Source organism: Staurois parvus, unplaced genomic scaffold (genome assembly GCF_062004578.1).
Source record: "Staurois parvus isolate SC_StPar_1 unplaced genomic scaffold, SC_StPar_1.0 ptg000299l, whole genome shotgun sequence".
Taxonomy (NCBI): domain Eukaryota; kingdom Metazoa; phylum Chordata; class Amphibia; order Anura; family Ranidae; genus Staurois; species Staurois parvus.
Window position 1 is genome coordinate 217,516 of NW_028318095.1, and position 22,016 is coordinate 239,531.

The 22,016-nt window shown below is 42.8% G+C and overlaps 1 protein-coding gene across 1 annotated transcript; it reads left to right on the plus strand.

The window, feature by feature from the left end:
- Positions 1 to 218: 218 nt before the first annotated feature.
- HSPA13 (heat shock protein family A (Hsp70) member 13) lies at positions 219 to 21,464 on the plus strand. Its single transcript, XM_089682890.1, has 5 exons — positions 219 to 360; positions 4,530 to 4,870; positions 6,877 to 7,090; positions 10,230 to 10,397; positions 16,192 to 21,464. Exons 1-5 carry the CDS (start codon positions 336 to 338, stop codon positions 16,830 to 16,832), a joined length of 1,389 nt encoding a protein of 462 aa, XP_089539016.1. The 5' UTR covers positions 219 to 335; the 3' UTR covers positions 16,833 to 21,464.
- Positions 21,465 to 22,016: the final 552 nt, after the last annotated feature.

The window sequence follows — 22,016 nt, forward strand, 5'->3', positions numbered from 1 at the left end:
TAGGGGAACGAAGGTTGCCTGTTTCGTGCACGGTTGGCGGGATGGGTGTCAGGAGCACAGCAGTGTGCAGAGCGCGCACCCACGGCTAACATTTACTACAGACACACATTCCGCCATCACCTCCGTCCGCACACCTACAGCGCAGAATGGTTATGCTCGCGCCTGCGCAGAGGGCGGAACACGTGTTAGTCTGTGCGTTCCGCCCAGTCGGGGGCGGATTCCCGGCACACAGTGACGTCACGCCCCTGTGTAATGTACAGTCATCAGTGAGCGGAGCAGGAAACCGATCTGTCTGCATTGGAGGAAGTGGCGCTCCGGGCCGGTCAGTGTACACTATGGCGGGGGAGATGACTATACTGGGTGAGTCAGGAGAGGCCTGGTGTGGGGGAACTACAAGTGCTAGCATGTCCTGCCACTGAGAGTCATGTGTGTTCTACCTTGTCATGGATACTGCACCATATGGTCACATCACTGGAGGGAGAGGGGGGTCGCATCACTGGAGGGAGATGGGGGTCACATCAATGGAGGGAGAGGGGGGGGGTCACATCACTGGAGGGAGGGGGTCACATCACTGGAGGGGGTCACATCACTGGAGGGGGTCACATCACTGGAGGGGTCACATCACTGGAGGGAGAGGGGGTCACGTCACTGGAGGGAGAGGGGGTCACGTCACTGGAGGGAGGGGGGGTCACATCACTGGAGGGAGAGGGGGGTCACACCCTGTACAGAGCTAGGTAATAATATTATTATATGGTGAAGACCCAGTGGTGGACAGAGCCAGGTCTACCCGTCTGCTACCATTACCAGTCATCCTCAGTCCTTCCATTTATATGATGAGAACACTGGTAGTCATTGGAGACAGGATCCCCCCCCCCTCTTGGAGATGGTAGCCTGCAGGTCATGGTTATGGTAGTCTCTGGGTACAAGACCTCCCCTTCATAGAGATGGTGGTCACTGGGGACAGAACCCCTCCCCCTTCATAGAGATGGTGGTCACTGGGGACAGAACCCCTCCCCCTTCATAGGGATGGTGGTCACCGGGGACAGAACCCCTTCATGGAGATGGTGGTCACTGGGGACAGAACACCTCCCCCTTCATGGAGATGGTAGTCACTGGGTACAGGACCTCCCCTACGTGGAGAAGGTAGTCACTGGGTACAGGACCTCCCCTACGTGGAGAAGGTAGTCACTGGGTACAGGACCTCCCCTACGTGGAGAAGGTAGTCACTGGGCACAGGACCGCCCCTACGTAGAGAAGGTAGTCACCGGGTATAGGACCCCCCCCCACTTTATGGAGAAGGTAGCCACCGGGTACTGGACCCCCCTCCTCCGTGGAGATGGTATCTTCATGGAGGTGGTAGTCACTGGAGACAGGACCCCCCCCCCCCTCGTGGAGATTGTAGTCACCTGGGCCCCTGTTTGCGTATAGACAGGGGCCCATGACATAAGTATGAATGAGCATGATTTTTAGTGAATTGACTTTAAAGTGGTATTAAACCCAAAAGCAAACATTTATTATATTGCAGCTTACCAATTCTTGGATGTGATGGCTGCAGTAGTTTTTTTTTTTTTAGGCTTTATTTTCTCCTGGTGATCTGGTCCATGATTTCCTATGAGTGACATTCACATCTCCGTGTTTTCAATCGGTACGATTTTTTTGGATAGGGTCAGGGACTTTTTTTTTAAAATGCAAAACTGTGTGTTTTGGTTCAATAGAGTTCAATGGAGACGCTGCAGAAATGCAAGTAGTATGTTTGTGTTGTTTTAATCTGCCCAGCAAAAAGTTGGCCAAAAAAAAAAACACCCTGTTAATCTAGCCTAAGGCTGTTGTTTTTCACCAGAACAAGTTGTCTGGCAGAAGTAACACTTGAGACAAAAATTTATCCCTGGTTCACACTGCTGGGACTTCTCATGTGACTCGCTGCGACATGTGACACAGAAAGTCGCATAACAAGTTAAAACATATTTATTTCAATGGGTGCCGTCTTAATTGCGACAGCAATTAAGCAAAAACAGTAAAAAAAATAGTTCCTGCACTACGTCTCTGCATCTTCCTTGCGACATGGGTGCCATAGACTGCAATGTTAAAATCACAAATGTTGCAAGGAAGTAATTTCTTTGCCTTATCTTTTCAACTTTCATTGCAACTTAAGAGGTTTTGTAAGTTCAATAATATGTGTCACACTCTATTGTTATGATTGGCCAAAGTCTGAAAACATCAAAGTCCCATCAAGTCGCAATCAAATCTCAATGCAAAGCTGCACTGGAAGTTGCACAACTTTGGGGTCGCAGGAGTGGGAACTGAGCCTGACTGAGGTGCTTACAATGGTCAGATTTTATTGACATGAAATCTTTATCCCTAAAGGGAAATGGTTGCTATAACTGCTTATAAATAGCTGGAGTGTAGCTTCAGTTTGTTAGTGTATCTAAATCTGCTAGTACATCTAACACTCCCCTTCCCTCAGACTGACAATGCTGCTGTCCAAAGGTACCCCTGTGTCCCTTCATCCAGAGTGGGGGCACTCTAATACAGGAGATGTGTTACTGGCCAGCTGTTAATGAATAGTACTTTAATGGTTAGTACTTGCACCTGGCAGTACTAGGGTCGCTGGTCCGAATCCTAACCACGGTACCACCTGCCTGGAATTTGCGTGTTCTCCCTGTGCCTGCGTGGGTTTCCTCTGGGTACTCCGGTTTCCTCCCACACTCCAAAGACATGCTGGTAGGGTAATTGGACCCTGTCTACATTGGCCCTAGTATATGTATGTATGAATGTGAGTTAGGGATCTTAGATTGTACGCCCCTTGAGGGTTAGGGACTGATGTGAATGAACAATATATATGTAAAGTGCTGCGTAAAATGACAGCGCTATATAAGTACCTGAAATAAAGTGTGTGTGTGTATTCTAAGTAATTTTCTAGCAATATACTGATTTTCACATGTAAACAAAAGTGTCATAAAAGGCCTGGACTTAAAGTGGTTATATTCTGTTGTGGTGCTGACATACCACAGAACATTTCTTGAATCACAACGCCATCCTCTGTGAGTATCAGACACTGAGAAAGCATTTGTCATAGCTGGGAGGTTATATCACAAGTGATAGAGCAGGAGGCAATGAAGGTTGTTTGTTTGCTATTGTTCTGTTAATGGCTGCTGATACTGACACTTTTTGCTGATCACATCTGCATTCTGATTGTGTGCACTGTTAAATAATGGAGGAATATAAACAAGCTGGTGCAGATGACAACAAATACACTGGGAGGATACTATATGGACTAAAAAAAGATGTCTCTTCTACATCTTCTCTGTATTAGAAAAATTGATATTTTCTTGCATGGACAAGGTGAAGGTATCCTTTTTAACCCTAATAACTTTTTTTTTTTTTTGGTGATTTGGGAACCACTTTTCTTGCTGTTTTAAAACATGCTGGAGGTATTTAAACTGTTGAAAACTACTGTTACAATTATCTTCATTGTAACAGAAAACAAATTGGTAAAAAAAAAAAATCCCTGATCACCCCCCTCAGAGCAGTACAGTGTTACTAAGGTGACAATGAACTACGATGAATGTATGTTAAAAAAAAAAAACATTGATAAAACATTTTTAAAAATGGCAACAAATGAAAAAAACTTTTAAAAAATTATTTATATATTTGTTTTTAAACATACTGTCACCGGCCAGTGTCCCTGATCATCACCACATCAGTCATATGATGATGCTGCTCTGCACTGGTGACATTATGTAAAAAAAGAAAAGTGGGACAAAAAACAAATTTATTTTTCAATTTCTTAATTTAAAAAAAGTGACAAATTCCCACTTCAAAAAAACTCACCATGCCTCTTACTAAATACCTTGGCCTGTCTACTTTCCAAAAAGGGGTCATTTGGGGGGTATTTGCACTGTCCTGGGATTTTAGGGCATCAAGAAATGAGAAAGGCCAACGGTACATCAGGACTGATCAATTTTCAAACATACTGTATATACCATAGTTTGTAGACTCTATAACCTTCGCACAAACGAATCAATATACACTTATTGGGATTTTTTTTTTTTTTTTTTACTAAAGCTGTAGCAGAATACATTTTGACCTAAATTTGTGACAAAATTTGATTTTATTGGATATGTTTTATAACAGTAGAAAATATTGATCCTTTTTTTTTTTTATTGCAAAATACCCAGTGGTTTTATCAAATACCATCAGTAATCTCAATCTGTGTGAAAAATTGATACAAATTTAATTTGCGTACAGTATTGCATGACCGTGCAATTAGCATTTAAAGCAGTGCAGTGCTGAATAGCAAAAAAATGGCCTGGTCATGAAGCGGGTGAAATCTTCTGGAACTCAAGTGATTAGATTGCAGCGCTAATAAGTGTATGGGCTGCCTTACCCATGCCACATGTATGGAGCTCTGTGACATCTGGCTGCAGTGAACTCCTTGATTGCTTTCCTTGATTGCTTTCATTTGTTGCTTGCAGTTGCTTTTTAATATTTTTACTAAATATCTTTTTTTTTCTACATTTCCTCTCTAGGTTCTGCCATTTTGGCCCTTCTGTTAGCTGGATATTTGGCACAGCAATATTTGCCTTTACCCACTCCAAAAGTTATTGGCATAGATCTTGGAACCACATACTGTTCTGTTGGGGTGTTCCATCCTGGTACAGGAGAAGTGAAAGTCATCATGGACGATGGTGGTCACCAGAGTATACCAAGCATTGTGTCTTTTACAGAGAAGGATATATATGTGGGATATGAAGGCCTGGAGCTTGCAGATTCCAATCCTCAGAATACCATATATGATGCCAAAAGATTTATTGGAAAAATCTTTAGTCCTGAGGAGTTGGAGAAGGAGAGTGACAGGTATCCATTCAAGGTAAGACTGTACACTGCCCTTCAAAGAGAATGTGACCCAAATTAAACCATTGTTTAGGGGTGCACTATTGTCTATGCAATATCTTTCATAAAAGTACAGGACAGTGATGACCAGATAGCTCACATTGAATTCTGTAGCAGAGAATTAAAAATGGAGCTTCATTTGTGCACTTATTTAGCCCTCTTGCTCTTACTTGTTCCACCTCTCCCAAACAATATCTAAGAGAACAATTGGTGGATTGGAGAATTGGACCAATACAAACTCTCATTATTAACTGGTCTAAAGCATTTTCTGCTGATAAATTTGCTGGTTCGTTTGTGTGCACTTTGAATTAGCAATGGTTGTGAAATGGAAGATTACAATACATATCATTATTATCTTCAGCTGATCTGGCTGTCGATATGAGGAGAGACAGGAGCAAGAGGACCGTGCAGTAAGAAGACCCTGTTATTTAATACTGTGTTCTGACAGTAGAAGCAGCAGTCTCTGATGTGAAGGAGGGGGGTACAGGTAGCAATAATCCCTCTCGAAGCACATCCATACCCTGGTATAAAACCATGTTGGTCAACATATTTGGTATAGGAAGTCTTAAGTGTGGACCCTGAAAGGGCCGCATAAAGTTTAGTTAATAGAATGCTGCAAATAAATGTCAGAGGCTACTAATCTTCTATAGGAGTTGTTGGAGACTAGAGAGATGCTTTAGGAGACAATCATGGACTGGAGGCACATTACATGAGACTGCCAGAGATCAGTGCTGTTACAACCACTTTACAAATCCCTGCTTCCACATTTGTGCTCCCTACCGCTTTTAAAATGTGCATATGCCACTTTAAGTTAGTGTGAAGGAAATAAGCCAAACCATTAAAACAGAAGTATGGACTTTATAAAAAAAAACAAACATTTATACCCACCTAGGTGGATGTGGCATGGATCCTCTGTAGTGAGAACTGAGAGATCAGACACCGCTGAACACTCAGTTCTCCCCTCCGCTCTAAGCAGAGAGCTGTGACTGTCAGCCACCGGATCTCTGGTCTGTCCTCCAGCACTCACTTGGGCACCGGGCTGGCTCAGGCTCTCAGTGGACTGCTGAGAGGCTGAGTCAGGTGCTGGTTCAGGCTTCTTCATCCATATTGGCAGGATCTTCTCAGAGGCTGGATCGATTGGGTAACGTCAGCCGACTGGGGACTTTAGCCCAATGTCGGCTGAAAACGGGTCACGGGTGCAGAACGAAATAGATTTGGCTGTACTTTTCCTTTTAACTATTTTGATTTACTTCAAAAGAAGTTTTTTACTGACCTGAGCATACACAAAAACAGACCCATTGTCTACAGGAACCGGAGGCTACACTGTGCCAACGGGATGCATGTGAGCCCTAGGGGTGCAGATTGAGCTTGTTGGCATGTGGCTAAATTTCCTACTTCAATGCACACATGCACTAACATCTTCATCACTGAATAATACAAGGCCTAAAACAAATGCTAGGAGAATATTTATCATTTAAATATATATGGATTGTTTGTGAATTCCCATTGATGGTTGCATTGAAAAGTCTTCTAACTAAACTTTGGGACCTGCAGCAAGAAGTGACTAGTTTTTGCTCCTGATGGACCTCATGTAACATAGTGCTAATCAGAATCTTACTGTCGTTTTTCCACTACAGGTTTGAATCTGGATTGAGAAAGGTCTATTATTTGATTAAGCACGAAATCGTGTGAAATGCGTTAGCAGGTCTTGTATTCATGTCCAGGTGTTTTGTGTATCCTATGGACCAATAAATATACACTATATTCATAAATCCTCCAGCGTGCAGCTGACCCCTCTTCCTGTTGCATTGAGAAAGGTCTATAGTAATGATAAACTGTCCACTGTAGTTCTATGCAAGAGTGGACGTTAATATCCAAAGATAAAGCTGTCCCTTTATGTTAGTTTAGTTTGACAATAATTCTTTAAGTGGTTTCTTAGCAGTATAAAGTCCATTGACTGTATGCTGCATTCTCTGTCTGTAGGTTCTGAACAACGATGGTGAACCTGTGTATTCAATCAAAACCAATGAAACCTTTACTGTCACCCCAGAGTACATTGGATCTCGGCTACTTTTAAATCTAAAGAAGATGGCAGAAAAATACCTTGGTATTCCTGTGTCTAAGGCTGTTATTTCAGTTCCAGCTGAATTTGATGAAAGACAGCGCAACTATACTGTAAAGGCAGCTAACTTGGCTGGTGAGTGATCCTATTGGTGGTTTTGTCACATAGATGAAATGTATCTGAGAAACAGATAACGTTGATGGCCAGCATATTATTTTTGCAGTATATAATGTTATGCTTATAAAATTGTCACTATGCTGAGAGCCAGCATTGGATGGAATCTGATGTGTTGCTGAACTAACAAGGATCTTTTATCTCTTCAGTATCTCTGTAAGATTCACTGGCTACAGCATATTCTCTGCTCTTTCTCACACTGTTTTGTGTAGTGAATTGAAATGTGTCAGTGGGTTAGAGGATTATGCAGGTCTTCTAGAAGATGGACCACAGCATCGGTGTCATATCGAATTGTCTATACCAGGGGTGCTCAACCCGTGGCCCTCTTCTCAGACCAGGGAAGCACACTCCTGGTATATCCTGTAGGTTTGATGCGCTTTCTGAAAGTGCACTAAAACGTCTGAATGCAGGATATTTGGTGCACTTTCAAAAAGTGCACCACACCTGCAACATATAATAGAAGTCTACTGCAAAGCGCAGCTAACCCATAGGAAAGCTGCAGGTGCGGTGCGGGTAAACCATCATACATCAATGCAAAAGCAGCTTTCTATGGGGCTCAGGACAGTAAGAGCTTGTTTACATCTGTGATTTAAAGGCATTAAAGCCCCATAGTTGATTTTTTAGACGTGTTTTTAAAGCCACCACTAATCCACTGGTGTTGAGTAAGGGGTTGCAATGGTAACTCCACCCACCCCATGCTCCAGGGGGCCCGTGTGGTCTCCCTGTCATATTCTGCTTTAAGTTTGGACAGGAGTGGCAAATACAGAAACCTATCCTCTATTTTCCTCCTACAACCACTGAAAACCAGATTCTCCTCCTCTCCATCCTGCTGTTATTCAGCGGCTGTAGGAGGAAAATGTTCATTATGCTATTCAAAATAAAAAAAATGTGAAATTCTGGACCATTTCATTGTGGCCTGCGACCAATTACTGAATCACTGAAGTGGTCCTCACTCTACAAGAGGTTGAGCACCCCTGGTCTATACAATAAACAGTTGTCAGTGGTCATTACAGTTTGGACTTTAGTTAGATTGCCCCTGCAAATTTCTAAGCACTTTTGAGGCTTGTCGGGCTATTCCAGCCTAACCACGGTTCCAGCTAGCGCTGGAGGCTTGGATTCAGTTCCCACCAAAGACAGTGGTGTTGATTTACTAAAGCCAAATAATCGGTGTACCGCAAGTGCACTGAAAGTACAGTTGCTCTAGATCTGAGGGGAACATGCAAGGAAAGTAAAAAACAGCATATTTGCTTGCATATGATTGGATGATGGCACTTAGAGCTTCCCTATATTTCAGAGCTTCCCCCTCAGACCTAGAGCAACTGCACTTCCAGTGCACAGTATACAGTATTTTCCTTTAGTAAACCGACCTCCCTATCAGCATGGAGATTGTAAGTTCTCTCTGAGTGTTTCCTCAAGATCAGCGTTTCCTCAAGATCAGTCTTTCCCAACCTTTTTAACCCCTGGGGGAAAAAAAAAAATATATAAATATATATCACACACAGCTCCTAAAGCATTAAAAAACAAAAACGTATATTCCAATCTGAGCGTCCCATACATCAACCAATATGTGCAATCTTCAATCGATATAATAATTCTTGTCAGAACAACAATATGACAGCATGAACAAACACCACTGTGCCCTTCACCACACCTCATGTGTATCTCCTTACCTTATATCATGAACCCCAAAAGGAGGGTCACTTGCGCTTTTATATTAGAGGATTGTGGTCTCCAATATAAAAGCGCAATTGACCCTCATTTTGCAGTGGGGTTCATGATATAAGGTGAGGAGATACCCATGAGGTGTGGTGAAGGGCACAGTGGTGTTTGTTTACACTGTCATATTGTTGTTCTGACAAGAATTACTATATCGATTGAAGATTGGTTGGTGTATGGGACTTTTGCACAAAAGGATACTGAATACTGGGGGGAATCTGTTTATGATAAAGAGATATGGTATGAGATATATTTGATTTATGTCATATTGGAAGCATTTCACCAGTATTTGATTTTGATTCCTTAACACAGTGAAGTGATTGCACAGTTGGGTGGTAGCTGCTTTCCTGATTCAATTTGACTTCTTTTTTTAATTGTATTTATTTTTTAGTTGTGAGTACTAATAGTGCAGAGGGGGGTTCTATTTTTATTTAATAAAGAATATGGCATACTTAGAGTAATTGACACCCAAATATTTTTCCTAAATGATCAATGGTATGTACAAAGTTAAAAATGAATGTAGAAAACCCAGACTTTCTTACATTTGTGTTCTATGCGGAAATGCCTCCTTACATTGGTGTTCACTAAAGGGTCCCCTTGCATTCTGTAAGAGAGGTGTCCCCTTACATTGACTGAAAAGACCCTCTACATCAGTCTCTCAACCTGTTCAACACAGAGGAACCCTTGAAATACAATTGTGCTCAAAAGTTTGCATACCTTGGCAGAAATCATGACATTTTGGCGTTTCATATTGAAAATATGACTGATCATGCTAAACTAACTGTCTTTTTATTTAAGGATAGTGATCATATGATGCCATTTATTATCATAGTTCCTTGGCTCCTTCTTAAATCATAGCGATAAAAGAAATCACCCAAATGGCCCGGATTAAAAGTTTCCATGAACACATACCCTGGAATATATGACACATGGGGTGACACACAGGTTATAATGGCAATTAAAGGTTAATTTCCCACATCTGTGGCTTATTAAATTGCAATTGGTGTCTTTGTATAACTAGTCAATGAGTTTAGCTCTCATCTGGATGCACTGAGCAGGCAGATCTTAAGCTATGAGAGCAGAAAAGAACTGTCAAACTGCGTTTACAAGGTAATGGAACTTTTATAAATTTGGAAAAGGATATAAAAAGATATCTAAAGGAGGTATTGGTCCTTTTTTATGTCCTTAACCAATCTGGAGTCTTTGTTTTCTCTTCTCTTGCTTTGGAAGAGTGAAAATGACAATCTGATTGGCTGCTTTAGTTAAAAGGAGCATTTCTTCATGGCAAACAGTGATCAATAAGGCTTGTTCTCATGTTTTTGTTTTCTTTTTTTCCCTATGGTATTGCTGACTATTTCATAGCTATCTTGTTTTCCTTGTTCAGGCCTGGATATTTTGCGAGTCATCAATGAACCCACAGCTGCAGCAATGGCGTATGGGCTACATAAAGTTGATGTATTCAATGTCCTTGTGGTTGATCTGGGAGGAGGAACGTTGGATGTGTCTCTATTAAATAAACAAGGAGGAATGTTCCTAACTCGAGCTATGGCAGGTAAACAGACACATTTATGTTCTTATGAGACCAGATTAAAGTGTAAGTTAAGGCGTAACTGGTTTTTTTTTTTTTTTTTTTTTTTTTTAATTTTTGTTTGGATAGTGGTGAAGGGTTAGAATTACTGTCAGATATTTATTTAACCCTTTCCTATTCTATCCAAAATGAAAAACTTTCTGGCTTTAGATAACACCTTTAGGTTATCATTATTATTATCCAGTATTTATAAAGCGCCAATAGTTCACTCAGCGCTGTACATTACAAAGGGGGACAGAACATGTGACAGAACAATACCAATACAATGCAAAACATGAGGGGATTGAGGGCCCTGCTCTTTCGAGCTTACAATCTAGAAGGGATGGGATAGTGGTACAGGAGGAGATAGCTGTGGGGGATGGAGTGGTAGGAAGAGTGGAGGAGGTCGGCAAGTTAGCAAGGGGTGAGAAGAGATGGGTTTTCAGGGTACGCCTAAAGGAGAGGAGAGTAGGTGATAATCTGATGGGTTGGGGAAGGGAGTTCCAGAGGATGGGTGACACCCTGGAGAAGTCCTGGAGGCGGGCATGGGAGGAGGAGACCAGGGAACTAGAGAGAAGGAGGTCTTCTGAGGAGCGGAGTGTGCGTGCTGGGCGGTACTTGGATATTAGGTCAGTGATGTAGTTCGGGGCAGTATGGTGGACAGCTTTGTACGTCAGTGTTAGGATTTTAAATTTGATCCGTTGCGCAATCGGAAGCCAGTGGAGGGATTGGCAGAGGGGGGTGGCGGAAATGGAGCGGTTGGAAAGGTGAATGAGTCTGGCAGCCGTATTCAGGATCGACTGAAGCGGGGATAGCCAGCGGCGAGGCAGGCCAGTGAGGAGGGAGTTGCAGTAGTCGAGTCGTGATATGATGAGGGAGTGGATGAGCTGTTTAGTGGTTTCTGGGGTTAGGAACGTGCAGATTTTGGCGATGTTGCGGAGGTGGAGTCTGCACGAGTTTGTTAAAGATTGGACTTGGGGCTGGAAGGATAGGTTGGAGTCCAGAATGACACCCAGTACTCTGGCCTGCAGGGCGGGTTTGATGGTAGCGTCGTTGGATGTGACGGAGAAATCAATGGGGGGTGGTGTCCGGGCTGGGGGGAAGACAAGAAACTCGGTTTTGGAGAGGTTCAATTTAAGGAAGTGGAGCGACATCCAGTCTGATATGTCGCTCAGTAGGTGTGTGATTCGGGCTGAGACCAAGGGGGTGAGGTGGGGGTTGAGAGATAGATTTGTGTGTCGTCGGCATAGAGGTGGTAGTTGAAGCCGTGAGAGTGTATGAGTTGGCCAAGGGAGGAGGTGTAGATGGAGAAGAGAAGGGGCCCAAGGACAGAGCCTTGAGGGACAGCAACAGACAGGGGGAGTGAGGGGGAGGTGGTAGCATTATAGGTAACGCTGAAAGAGCGTTGTGACAGGTAGGATGAGAGCCAGGAGAGAGCAGAATCTCTGAGGCCGAGGGAGTGTAGTATTTTGAGGAGGAGGGGGTGGTCAACTGTGTCGAAGGCCGCAGAGAGGTCAAGGAGTAGGAGCACTGAATAGTGGCCATTAGCTTTGGCGGTTAGAAGGTCGTTGGAGAGTTTGAGTAAGGCGGTTTCGGTGGAGTGTAGGGGGCGGAAGCTAGACTGTAGGGGATCGAGGAGGTTGTTCTCGTTGAGGTGAGAGCATAGGCGGGTGTAGACGAGGCGCTCGAGGAGTTTAGATGTAAGTGGGAGCAGGGAGATGGGTCTGAGGTTGTTCGGGTCATTGGGGTCCAGGGAGGGCTTTTTAAGTATGGGGGTGATGTGTGCATGCTTCAGTGGGGAGGGGAAAGTGCCGGAGGAGAGGGAGAGATTAAAGATGTGGGTGAGGGAGCGTAGGATGGAGGGGGAGGGAGGTCGTAGGAATTGTGAGGGGATAGGGTCGAGGGGGCAGGCGGTGAGGCGGGCATCAGAGAGGATCTTGGAGACTTCCTCGATGGTAGTAAGGTCAAAGGTGTGGAGTGTTGGGAGAGCTTCAGTATGAGGAATGTAGGGTGGGGTGGGAGTGGAGGTCAGAGCAGTGGTGGGGCCGTGGGAGAGGGGTGTAGAGGGGGTAGCTGAGTGAGGGGGAACGGGGTTGGAGGGAGTTTGAGCAGTGACGAAGTCCCTGCGGGTAATGTCGAGGGGGAGGGGGGATGAGGGGGTAGCTGTGTGAGAGGGGACGGGTTGAGAGGGCGTGTGAGTTGCGGCAATGTCCTTGCGAATTGTGTCAATCTTGTTTTTGAAGTGATTGGCAATCTCAAGGGCGGTGAGTGAGGTGCTGGGTGGAGGTGGGGGTGGAGAGAGTAGAGAGTTGAAGGTGGAGAAGAGTCGGCGAGGATTGGAGGAGAGGGCCTTGATGAGGGTCAGGAAGTAGGCTTGTTTGGCTGCGTGGAGGGAGGAGGTGTAGGTGCGGAAGGCAGATTTGTAGCAGGTGAAAGCTTGTTGGGATTTTGTTTTGCGCCATAGTCGCTCCAGGACACGACTGCGTCGTTTGAGGGTTTTGGTGTGATCCGTCTGCCAGGGCTGGAGCGGTCGGAGTCTGATGTTGCGTGTGGTTAAAGGCGCTAGTGAGTCAAGGGCTGCTGACAGCGCGTTGTTGTAGGCAGTCATAGCCAATTCGGGGCAGGACAGGGGGAGGATGCGGTCATGGAGTTGATCAGCTGCAGAGTGGAGGGAGGCAGGGTTAAGGTTGCGGAGGTTACGGCTGGTAGTAGTGTGACATTTGGAGGGGTAGGCGTTGGAGGACGAGGAGATAGAGAAGGTGATCAGGTTGTGGTCAGAGAGAGGGAAGGGGGTGTTAGTGAGGTTGTGGGGAGCGCAGCGGTTGGAGAAGACAAGATCAAGGATATTACCGTCGGAGTGGGTGGTGGATTGTATGCACTGTGCAGGTGCAAAGGAGGAGGTTAAGTGGAGGAGACGGGCTGTGTCCGGGTTGTCAAGGTTGACAGGGATGTTGAAATCCCCAAGAATTATGGTGGGTAGCTCAGAGGAGAGGAAGAAGGGTAGCCAGGAGGAGAAGTCATCCAGGAAGCGGGGTATGGATCCAGGAGGCCAGTATATCACAGCTATCTTCAGGGGGGTTGGGGAGAATAGTCGGACACAGTGGGCCTCGAAGGAGGAGAAGGATAGGGAGGGGGGGGTTTGGGAGGACTCGGAAGGTGCTCTGCGGTGACAGGAGCAGACCAACCCCACCACCTTTACGACCGTTAGGTCATTACAAAAGTATCAATTGGCTTTGGGTCTGGGCTTTGCTTTTTCAGCTAGTGATCCTGCTAGTAACACACTTCCTGTCCTGGGGTGACCATGCTTGCTTACTGCACTGTGTCTACTGAGGATCAGTGTCACCTTTAAGCAGCTCTGATTTGGACTACATACATCTCCTCATCGCTCCAACTTTACATTGGGAAAGAGTTTGCCGTTTACATAGCTGGAAACGTTAACATTGTTTGGGATATCAGTTCAGTGCTCAGGAAGTTGCATGAACAATGGATTTCTGACCAGATCAGTTTTTTCTGTACTTGTCTGAAAGAAACATGAATGTAGCCGCCAAATCTAAGAACTGGTAAGCTGCAATATAATTGCTTTTTTATTCCTGGGTTTAGATACACTCTGACATACATGGCACCAGGGGCGGACTGATAACTCATGGGGCCCCCGGGCAATAGGGGATCATGGGGCCCCTGTGTCCTTGCCCAAACTAAAAAAAAGCCTATGAAAAAGGTACCAGGGGCATCTCATGGGGCCCCTTACTGACCCCGGGTCCTCGGGCACTGCCCGAGTTTCCAAATGATCAGTCCGCCCCTGCATGGCACTCAAGGAAGTTTTCTTTTTGCTGATGTAAAGTAAAAAAATGGAACCAATCTCTTACAATCTTTATTTTCCATGACCATCCTTTTATAAGCTTTGTCCTATAATTTTGAGTTGGATTGCAGGTGCAAACTAATTAGGCCAACACAGGCAGGGTAGAGGTTTTGCATTTTAAGATTAGTTAAAGCTGTATTAAACACAAAAGCATACATTTGTTACATTGCGGTTTACCATTTTTTAGATGTGATCGCTGCATTCATTTTCTTTTCTAGGCTTTCTTTCTCACAATTTCCTCTGGTGAGCTAGGCAGTAAGTCTGTTTTTCAAAAGAACAAGCTGTCCTGCAGAATGTATCAATTAGAGATGAAACAAACCATTTAACACTAGCAGGGGTGCTTACAATGATCAGCCTTTATTTATGTAAAGCCTTTATCCCAAAAGTTAAAAAAAACAAAAAAAACTCTTTGCTGTAACTGCTTATAAAATGTGAGCTTAAGTTTGGTTTTAGTTTATTTGTATCTAAATCTGCTAATACATCTAACACTCCCCTCAGATTAACAATACTGCTGTCTAAAGGTGCCCCCTGTGCTCCTTCATCCAGCGTGGGGCCTTCTATTACAGGTGGTGTGTTACTGACCAGATCACCAGGTTAAAAAAAAAATGTGAAAAAAGCCTTAGAAATAACACCGTAATGTAGTCGCCACAACTTATTTATATTACATTTTTGGGTTTAAAGTGATACTAAACCCACAACAGAAAAATCAGTCTGTATATGCAGTAAAGCATGCTTGTTATACTCACTGTGGAAACGAAGGGGTTAATCCTCTGCATTGTGTAAAAAGGCTGTTTGATCCTTTCTTCTGTTCCTCCCCTTTTTCAAGCGACCACCACTTCTCTCCAGACTGAACCAGAGGCATGCATATGCTCAGTTTGGTGTATATTGCTAGAGAGGTTTTTTTTTTCTTGGGCGAGTGCATGTGATCAGCACAGGACCAATCAGCACTGTCCAGACAGAGGTCAGGGGTTCTGCATCCTCCTAGCGTAGAAAGAAAACTCCTCCTACAGGCTTTAGCTAGTGCTGGGCTGGACACTGATAGAAGTCACAAGACTGCTGTAACTGCTGATGAGAAAAGGTATTTAGCAGTTTATATTATTATTTACTAAAATAATTGTGTACTGTGTGAGACCAGATGTAGTGGATGCAGGATCCTGGGTTTAGTAACACTTTAACACCTCTTTAAGTTCATAGAGAAAGCATTTTCCTGACCAATGTGATTTTGGGAGGTGAGACAACAAATCAATTTGTTATCCATCTTGTTCTCTTATGACTCAACACACTTTTGAACTGTCACCTGTAAGTAGAGTAAAATTTTAGTTTTGCTTACTATGAACATATTATTATTATTATATAGTATTTATAAAGCGCCAATAGTTCGCTCAGCGCTGTACATTACAAAGGGGGACAGAACATGTGACAGAACAATACCAATACAATGCAAAACATGAGGGGATTGAGGGCCCTGCTCTTTCAAGCTTACAATCTAGGAGGGAATATAAAGCCTAGTACACATAATGAGTAAATCAGAAGGGGGGAAAAAAAGCATTTGGAGATTTTGTCCAATAATCTATTCGTTAGTACACAGCTTTTGAGAGCTGATGATGACCGTTCATGCTAAAGACTGATCAGCTATTTGAAATAAGCAGCTTTGAGGCTACTGCTTGTCATATGCTGTATGATTTGCCACTTCAGCACAACACAGAAACCTATTAAAGCCGCTTATGGCTAGGGTGTAAGTGGAATGACCTCATCGGTCAGCAGTAAGGATGCATACACATAGGTCTTCGGGGCAAAAATGGTCTAAAAACTGATTTTTTTTTTTTTGGGTGGATTGTGCAGTCCTATGAAATTTAGAATATATTAGTTGTTGGAGGTTTATACTAGACTATACTTTTTTCCTTTGTTTTACCTTCACAGGTAACAATAAGCTCGGAGGTCAGGACTTCAATCAGAGACTACTGCAGTACCTATATGATAATATTTATACTACCTATGGATCACTGCCGTCTCTTAAAGAAGAAATCCACAGACTCAGACAGTCTGTGGAAGCTGTCAAGCTTAACCTCACATTGTATAATTCCTCATGGGTCCATATGCCTTTAACATTACCTGCACATCGCTCATCGGAACCAGGGAAGAAGGGCAAAGAACGAACCCAGGAGGATATCCCCTTAAATCAGGACAACCTGAAAGATGAGAGCAGGGACCTTCAAAAGGTCCATTTTAAAACAGAAATTTCAAGAAAGCTCTTTGAGCACTTGAATGAGGATCTGTTACAGAAGATTCTGGTGCCCATAGAACGTGTCTTAAAAGAGGGACACCTTGAGAAGGAAGAAGTGGATGAGATTGTTCTCGTTGGTGGATCCACACGTATACCTCGTATTCGGCAAGTTATTAGGGACTTTTTTGGCAAGGAGCCCAACACATCGGTTGACCCTGACCTGGCTGTAGTGACAGGAGTGGCAATACAGGCAGGAATTATGGGAGGCTCATGGCCTCTTCAAGTCAGCGCAATAGAAATACCAAATAGACATTTACGAAAAACTAACTTCAATTAAGGATTCTACTGTTCTCTACGTCAAGGTGTATTCCAGAGAGGTGTGGTCACACCAATATATTATGTGTTTAAAGCTGCCCTTTAAAAGATATTTATTTTTTTAAGACATTTGTGAAAGACTTTCATGGAATGTATAGTTACTTTATTAAGTGTGGTTGGAGAAAATCTTGTTTATATTTATGGAACATTCCTTACCTGCACACCACATACTTGAATGTAGATATGTCTTTGCATTCATTGTCCTGCAGTCTATTTTCTATTGTAATGTATAGAGCTCTATACAGTGGCATCATTATACATAAAATAGATATTAAAGGTAAACTCTGGGAAGTGTTGATGGTGGTAGGTGTAATGTGCAATGTAAACTTCTGTGGCATGCTTTGCCAGATATGCTGGAGCAAAATCTTGGCTCTGGCCTGCATCCTCACCTGCTCCCATGCTTAAAGTCTGTGCTATGTACTCTGGGAACTCATGAAATCCCCATAGACTTCCCTGGTGTCAAGTGCCTCTCTTCCAAGGAACTGGAGGGCTGGGACCTGAAGTGTGGGGGCAGAGGATAAACAGTGGGCAGGGTTGAGAGCTAACAGCTGTGTGTTTGGTTTATGATACAGCTGAGAGAAGTGTAACTTGCACATTACACCAAAAATTCCCAACATGGTAAATAAAATATATAGTAAGCCTCTGCCTTGTAACCCCAGCCAACCATTTATTTATTTTTTTAATAGGTTTTGGGTATAGTATGAAAGAATTACATTCTCTGTTGGGCTTCGATATAGCCTGTTCTGATTGTGCCAGTGCCCACCAAGTCATTAAAGGAGAGCTCCAGAAATACATTTATAATATTTTTTTTTTTTTTTGGAAACTGTACAATTCAAATAAGTTACCTCTAATGATTAGTATCCTTTGTCTGCAGTACAATATAAATGAATTTCACTCATGCAGGATATTACTCACAATGCTTTCCTTCCAGTGTTGTGAATGAAAGTTCCAACAATAGCACAGTGCTGGGATTGTGCTGCTTGTTCTTTCCGTCCTTACACCTCATTCATTCATTCATAACAAGCCTTGCATTCATTTTATTGCATTCAATGTGAATGGACAGAACAAAAGAAGGGGCAGGTAGATGACAGGATTTTACTTTGTCTATCCATAGAATGCATTTTAGATTTATTTTTGTGTGAATAGACAAGGGGAGAATGAATGTCATATTACCTGCACTGTGCTTTAGCCAGAACTCTGGAGGAAAGATGCTCCCAAGTAATATCTGACATGAATGAAACTGTCAATTTATACAGTACGGATAGTGCTGTGGGTTTTGGATACTAATTGGTAAAGGTAACTTATTTACATTGTGCTGTTTCACAATAAGTTTTTTTTTGGGGGGTTCCCCTTTATTGGGAATTTGGACTGTCTTCCTTCTCTGTACTGCATTCTACATTTGTTCCTTTTGTGAGTCTCCTGGAGGCTGATACCAGTATTACTGACTCCATACTGGATACTTAGCAGAAATGTATGGTGAATGCTGTCCTAGAGAGGGCAATGCCTTGGTGGTCGCCATGATGTGACATTCAGTTATATGGTAAAGCTGTGTTCTTCAAGCATTAGGTGAGTTTCACCTTTTAAGTGCCTATTCTGTTTGTCTGATCATTCTGGTAAGGGTGCATGCCAGACTCTCTCCTGCATTGTGAGAATAAGGGACAACTTTAATCCCTAATATCATCTATTCCCATGACCGTTGCCTTGCTGCAGCCAAGGTTAAATGCTGCTTGGAAAGCTATACATTAAAACACAACTTGAAAAACTGTATTATCACATAAGCATATCAATCTGATGAATTGGTTTAACAAAAAGGCTTCTGCAAGACAATAGAAGATGCCCAATGGCTTTCTTGAATGTTCCTGTTGCAATACTTTGTTAACCTAATGCAATGTTCATAATAGCAGTTTAGAAACTGTATATTCTACATTGGTTCTGTGGCTATTACGAGAGGTGGGCCCAACCAGGATCAGCATACATCTACAGAGTCATTTTCTCCATAGTGGATATGTTTAGTACAATAATAGCAGAAAGGTGCAGAGCTGTAGCCCAGAAGCTTTGGACCCTGAGACTTTTCTAGGGTGAGGATGCTGGGACACAATGGAAAATCTATACATATCATATCTTGTGTAGAAGGCTATGGGGTGGTGTTTGTTCACCATCTTCAAGTTAAATTGCTTGCTTTTACTTTCAAAACTGAGCTAAAAAATGATAGCTGGAATCTAATGTGCTGCTTTGTACAGCCCTGACATACTTGCTTCTAATTTGTTTAGAACCCCCTATCTAATATAATTAATATAGACTAAAAGCCTTAATGTTTTTAGGGAGTAAGGGAACATTTGTGTTTTATTTTAGGGAGTAAGGGAACATTTGTGTTTTATTAATAGGATCCTGGAAGAAGCATGGTGCTGGTGAAGTATGAAAAGTCTGAATTCCTATTCTAATCAAACGTGTTCCTGGTCAGTAATGCTCCTGAAGAGACTATCAGAACTACACTGGGGCCTATATTTTTTGTGTGGCTCCAGAACTTTAGCCATCTCTAATTTTACACCATTTATCCAGAAATACTAAAGTTTCTTACAACCACGCATACCCTTTAGTGCATGGGACTTTCAAGGCTACCTAAACAACTAAAAAAACTTTTTATATAAAAATATACAAGATTTGTTATTGATACAAAGGATTAAAATTACTGGTTCAGAAACCATGAACATCTGAATATTGTGGCTACAGAGAATATGTGCGCATGTACATTGCTACATAGTAGAGCGTAAGGTACTGCATAGATAGTCCAGAGGTACAGCAACTGCCACGTTTCAACGTCTCCTCTTTCCTCAGAGGTGCTTTCTATGCATCTAAGTTGTGCTGTATTTCAGAAAATATGCATTACATTAACATCAATGCATTATCATAGATATTTATCCTATTTCCATTAGAGTCATTACTGACCTAAATGTGCATTTTACCAAGATATTTATCCACTGCGATAGACAAATTAAAAGTAATATCGACATTGTTCTGCCAGGCCACAGGGCATAAGAGAGGCCTGTGGAGAGGGCCCATAGGGGTGGCCAGGAATTTCACCACTGGAGCCACCATAGAGTATGATAAAAAAAAGTTTTTTTAAAGACTATTTTCAAAATTGGTTCATACAGGTAATATATGTCTGAAAAGGGAAAAATTTACCCACCACTATCTAGTGCATGAGAACATGGAATCCGGGATGCATAAAAACATGGTCAATAAAAAGATAAAGATATGACAGAGATATCGTTTGCGTACGGTTCCAGCGGCAGCAAATCGCCAACTGCTGCTGGCCCTTTTTATATGTGTACTAACTGGCAGTGGACCAATAGAATCACTGGGGAGGACCTGAAGGGATTGGAAAGCCAATGAACCTCCAGTGCCAGATTGAAGGAGGCCCCTCTGTTGTAGTTTATTCGCTCACAGAATGTGACGTGGCCGTGAGGATGGAGCCCCGCACAACCATGCTGTTTTTAAAAAGTGACAGCTTATACGTGGAATTTCTCCCCATACTTTTGTCACAGGGAAGAGGAGTAACGGGCAGTGGCTGCAGCATTGGGAAAATTATTATTATTATACAGGATTTATATAGCGCCAACGGTTTGCTCAGTGCTTTACATTATAGTGGGAGACAATACAGTAACAATACAAAATGATACATGCTCCATCCTAAAACTCGTTCCCAAGGTAAAAAAATCATTCCCAAAGGTGAACTTATCCTTTAGGGCCAGTTCACACTACATGCATTTGTGTGCTTTTTTTTTTTCTGCATCCGAAACGCACATAAAGTAGGTTATATGGTTGTCAATGTCATAGTTCACATCAGTGCTTGCAGTTCCAGTGTTTTCCGGTTGCAGAATAAAAAGTAGAACATGCTGCATTTATTCCTGGACAGAACTGCACTGGAACGTGGTAAAACGCATCAAAATTGCAAATTCTTTGTTTTTTCCCTCCCATTACAATCTGGCAGTTACTCCTGTCAGAAGCCCAATTTTGTGAGCATTCCTATTAATACTGGTAGTCTCCTGCATGTGCTCCACTGGGAAACAAGTGTTGATATGGCCCCTTCCAATGCATTACTATTGTGGAGCTCAGACTTGCTTCTGCCCTTTTTGCTGACTCTTAGCTACAAATTGCTAAAGGAGAGTAATTTGTAACAGAGCACACCAACCTAATGCTTCATTACTAGAGGAACTAGTCACATTGTAGTGACAAATCACTGGTGACTCTAGAGATTGAATTGCTGTTAATATTTGTTTGTAGCAGTGAGTAATCTCCTGTCTGACAAGGAACTGTGTCGAGATTGGTCCGTGTACATTTTGTAGGAGGCTTTGGAAGGTCCCAGTAAATCTGTACATGCTCACTCTGCAGTAATGCTATCATATGTAGTGTTGTCACAGAACCTTCATTTGGTTCACCGTTCTGTCCATCAATGGCAGTATTAACATTGTTACAACCATTACCCATTGTAAGTCTTACTCACATTGAGTAGGATTTTACTTTTGGGTTTTAAATTTTATGTGGACACCGAAGAGAATGTTCTTTTATAAATAGAATTAAAATGTTTAAAGAAGTTCATTTTGTAGCTTGTTTATTTATCAGGCTTTCTGCTGAAAATAATTTGTTAAAGCGCATGTAAAATGTTGTAGTGTTTCATTTAAATCACAACCCCAGACAAAATTTATTTTGCTTTGGTTAGAAAAAGGAAGACTAATCACATTATGTTGCTCTGTTACCCACGTGCATTAAAGGCATGCTTTCTTGTTTTTTTTGTTAACAAACATGCCAGAATTACCTGATCTGTGTAATGGTTTTGCACAGAGCAGCCACGATCCTCTTCTTCTCTGGTACCCTGCTGGCACTCTTGGCCCTGCTTGACCAATGCCTCTAATAGCAGGCTGCTTTTTATGGGGGCACTGGTGTGTGCTCGCTCCCAAGCCCCACTCTATGCATGCATAAGACACACAGAGCTTTTATCTTGTCCCCTAAATAAACATTGAAAGGTATTATGAACAATTTCAAGCTGCTTATAGAGACCTACACTATATTGCCAAAAGTATTGGGACACCTGCCACCTTTAGCTGCACATGGCATCCCAATCTAAGTCTGTAGGGTTCAATACTGA